Source organism: Frankliniella occidentalis, unplaced genomic scaffold (genome assembly GCF_000697945.3).
Source record: "Frankliniella occidentalis isolate FOCC.00 unplaced genomic scaffold, Focc_3.1 Scaffold49, whole genome shotgun sequence".
Classification (NCBI taxonomy): domain Eukaryota; kingdom Metazoa; phylum Arthropoda; class Insecta; order Thysanoptera; family Thripidae; genus Frankliniella; species Frankliniella occidentalis.
Window position 1 is genome coordinate 1,318,336 of NW_026267179.1, and position 4,197 is coordinate 1,322,532.

The window sequence follows — 4,197 nt, forward strand, 5'->3', positions numbered from 1 at the left end:
CGCTCCCACCACGCCCTTCCCCGCCGCCGCCCCTCCCCAGCACGGCGCAAGGCGGGTCGCGGCGAGGCGGGGTGAGACGGCGGGCTTGCCGCGCGCTGGTGGAGACCATTCAAGTCTCTGATCGCGGAGGAGTGCAGACGGCGCAGCCTGGGCAAGACCGCCACCGCCGCTCGCTGGTCCCGCGCGGCCAGGCCACCGAGGCCCTCACGCTGGACACTGCGGGCTGCAACGGCATGCCGTGGCCAAGACGCGCGCGAGTGCAGTGGGCGTGTATGTGTGCGTGCGCGAGTGATAGTTCGTGAGTGCGTTGCACCGGCGGCAGTTCAAGTTACCGAGCAGCACGCTGGCGTGCAAGTTGTGCTTGGCCGTTTGTGATCACTCGTGCGTGCGTGCGTGTGTGTGTGAGTGATTGAGAATACGTGTGTGTGTGTGTGTGCGTGCGTGTTCCTCTGCGCCCCTTTTTGGATACTTGTGGCGCGCGGACGGCGATGCCCTGACATGTGTCGCCTCGACGTGGTGGTGCTGGTGCTGGCGCTGGCGGCCATCAGTCTGCTCTCCTCCCACGCCCAGTCCACGGGATACTCGAGGGGCCCCAGGATCCCGACGCCCTACCTATCGTTGGCGTCGCCGACGGCTAGCCCACCCCAGGACGCCGACCTCGGAGCGCCGTCCGGTCCGGCTCTCAAGACAAGGCGGGCCTTCTTCCCCGAGGCCGAGGACGACCTCGACAACCACCAGCACCATGAGGGTCACGACCAGCACCCGGGCATGGGCGACGGCGACGCCCTCGACCGGCCCCGCGACGCGAGGAGGCTGCCCGGCGGAGGGCCGGGCGGGCCGTCCGACCAGGAGGCGCTGCTCCTGGGCCTGCTCGCCCACAAGCAGGGCAACAACTCTGCGCCGGAGAACCCGCGGGGCGTGCAGGGCAGCCTCATGGACATGTTGAGCAAGAGTGAGTACCTAGTGGCGGGGCAGGGCTGGCGGGCCCGGCAGACTCACCAGGTCCGTCAGGGGAAAGCGACGCAAAGCGACGCAGAGCGAGAGAGTGCGAGCGAGAGCGACACCGTCGTTCGTCAAAACAGATCGGGCCGACGGCTCGCCTCGCCTCGCCTCGGCCGCGGCGGCAGAGGGACGATTAGAGTCCCCTGTCTCGCCTGGATCGTAATTTATGGGTTCTGGTTAGCGCTGCGGGGGTGATTAGACACGTACGAGGAAAAAACAAAAAAGGGGCTAGAGAGCTCCGCGCCGGGCGGGTAGGCAACGCGCAGCGCAGGCGTGTGCGATCAGGTCTGATCGGCTCCGGGGACTCGCCCGACGGGACCAGATTATCCCATCCACGTCACGCGCCACGCCACGCAGCCGCGGGCCGTTCGATTAGTGATGGTTCGAGCTATCGATCGTGTTCCTCAGGTGGTCCTGACCAAAGTCCACTCGCCGGGCGGGGCGGGGCGGGGCGGGCGAGACAGCTCCTGGGGTCCTTTGGCCGTTTGCCTCGATGAACTCTCTCGCTTCACTGCTCTCTCTTACACCTCCCCGTTTTCTCCGTCAGTGGCTTGCTTGCCCCCGGTGATCGGGAAACGGGCAGAACGCGCTCGCCTCCCGCCCGCGCGAGCTAGGCCTGGGCCCTCCGGCCATGACCGACGAGCAAGCACGGCGAGAGGTCGTGCAAGGAAGGTGGCCGATGTATCGCCGTCGCCGTCCCCGCTCACACCACCGACAGCACCCGGGCCTTCGAGGAGGACAGGCTCGGAGGCGAACCGCACCGTGGAGGCGAGCCTGGCGGCGGCGGCGGGGCAGCTGGACTTTCTCCCGTCCATTTCCGCCGTTCGGGCTGGAGCTCCGCTGCCCATTGTCGTATTATTGGTTTAAGCGATTCACCTCCTGGCGCCGTAGAGGAGGCGGGGGGCAAAAGGGGCAGCGGGGTCGAGGGGGCACACCCAGCACGCTACGCCCCGCCTTGTCCGCCCCGCCGGCCCGGCCGCGACCACTACTTCTCCTTTCATTGTGAGCACGAAGGCCTGGATCCCTAGGCTTGCACGTGCGTGAGGCACTGCATCTCCTCGGCGGGTGCGCGGCGCGAGCGGGGCCAGCGCAGCAGGAGGTTTTGCAAGGCGGCGGCTTGCAGCTGGTTGCTCCCGTGCGTCGCCCCGTGTCGCCACGGTGTCCCCTCCTGTCCTCCTGCGGGTCCCGCCCCCCGCCGGGGTTCTGTCCGCCTCTTGGGGGCACGTCGACCTTGGGGAGCGTGGGTGGCTGGCGGAACATATTATAACCGTACGTTTTTGTTTTCTTTCTTTCTTCGCCGTCATTGTTGTGAAAGGGGGCCCCCTGTTGTCTTCGTCCGTCCGCCCACGACTCGTTTTGCGGTGACAATAATTGCACAGTTTTTGAGGTTGCGGCGTGAAGTGTCAAGCCGTCAGTCAGACCAGTGCCAGACGCCGGGGTGCCCCTGGGACCCCGGCGGGCCGTGTGGTCACCTACGAGTTACCCTCGCGCACTTCTACAGAAACTCGGCTCGAAATGTTAGCGCACCGGTTAGGGTGTGTGAAGTTTTGCTGGTCCCCGACAGCACTTTTTAAATATGTCCCCACCGTCGTCCTTTTGGAACCCCTTTCCGCTCGGCGGAGGCGTCGTTGCAGTAAAAGGTGAGATATCTCGCCTCGCCCCGCCACGCTACGCTGCGCCACGCCACGCCACGGCTCAGACACCACCAACCCCTCGCCTCCCCTCGCTGTCGCCAACGGAGAGTGACAGTTGCGCGTCCCGACGGAGGCGACAGTCCAGATTGCTGATGAGTCTGGCGATAAGCTGCGAGGCGAGGGGCGCGAGGGGCGGCAGGTGCAAGCGGGTGGAGGGGGGGGGGGCAATGCAGACAGTTTACCCGACCACGAGGGAAAATGAGGGAGATTCTGCCGACTCATGTCGCTCTTGCGAAACGGCGGCAAAGAAGAGCGCGCCTCTGATGTTCTTCGGCGTCTCTGGTCCGGTCTTTGCCCCCCCCCCTCTCACTCTGGGCCGGACCCTTCCGTTTCCCTTGGGCAGAGGTGTGGGGTGGGGTGCGTCAGTCCCTCCCTAGTGTAGGAGACCGAGAGAGAGACACGGTCTATGAGCTGAACTTCGAGCGTGTGAGTGTGAGAGAGAGAGGGAGCAGAAGGTGGAGAGGGGGTTGCTGTTTTCCTATCACCTTCATGGCCATGAGAAATTATGTCGACGTAGTCCTATCCACGTACACGTAGCTGCGACTTTGAGTCCACGTAAACCAATGTAATTCACGTGGACCCAACGTAGAATCTTCGCAATGCCATAGATTCTACGTAGAATCGACCTGGATTCTTCCCGCATGGGGTGTTCTCTCTCTCATATGCAGCAACAGCCACTTCTTTCAGGCCGCCTCCGCCTCTCTCGCGCCAAGCCTTTACGCCCGGGCCCGGCTCCGGGACAGCGCGGTGCGGGCGGCGCGGACCGGGAAGCAGCGGAGCATGTCGCGCTGCAGGACGGGAGACCTCTCGCCTCGCCGCGCCGCAGTTTGTTTTGGAGCAGACTCGCTCGCTCGCTCGCTCTTCCAAAGGGGGAGGGGGAAAGGAACACAGTACACTGCGGGAAATAATACAGCGGGATACAAAAATATTGGGAAAACTAATGTGAAAGAATGACAAATAAAAAATATGCTGCTCGTGACCATTCGTTTCTTTACTGTTGACGCTTCTTGTTTTCCTGCAAGTCCCTGTAAGTGCTTGTTGCACTGACCCCGGTGCGCACGTGTCTGTTGCAGTGATCCCGCAGACCTGCTGGTACAACTCTGAGCAGTTTGACTGCGGCCTCAGCTTGTCGTGCGTCCTGGAGGGCGGCCGGCCCCTGGACCTGTGCTCGGGGGGCCTCATCTGGTCGTGCTGCGTCGCGCCCAGCAAGGTGGAGACGGCCGACCCCAACGTCGGCGCCCTGGAAAACGCGAGTGAGTATAGAGGTGCCGGATAGGAAGGTTCAGTAGGGCAGCCGGAGGAAGTGACGGGGAGGAAGAGAGGGAGAGTGTGGGTAGAGCTGCTAGAGGTGCTAAAGGTGGCTAAAGCAGCGCTTCCATCCTGGTCCGGCCCAGCACGTCTGTTGTAGTGGTTGTCCCTGTGTGCTCCTGTAGCCCCCCGTAGTTAGGCCGTGCGGCATTGGCCCCCCGATCCCTCGCCACCCAGCCCGTTGTTCCATACG

General features: G+C 63.9%; 1 protein-coding gene across 4 annotated transcripts in view; it reads left to right on the forward strand.

The window, feature by feature from the left end:
• The window catches only part of LOC113209586 (serine proteinase stubble), a 21,871-nt gene that overhangs the window by 7,137 nt on the left and 10,537 nt on the right, over positions 1-4,197 (forward strand). The window contains exons 1-2 of one of the 4 annotated variants that reach the window (XM_052267267.1): positions 96-952; positions 3,770-3,949. The exons of 1 other annotated variant lie outside the window; for it this stretch is intronic. In XM_052267267.1, the coding sequence (XP_052123227.1) occupies positions 499-952; positions 3,770-3,949 (634 nt within the window). In that variant the 5' untranslated portion in view covers positions 96-498. Of the gene's footprint in view, positions 1-95; positions 953-3,769; positions 3,950-4,197 lie in introns of those variants that run through there. 2 more of the 4 variants (XM_052267269.1, XM_026427189.2) reach the window with 2 other exon arrangements.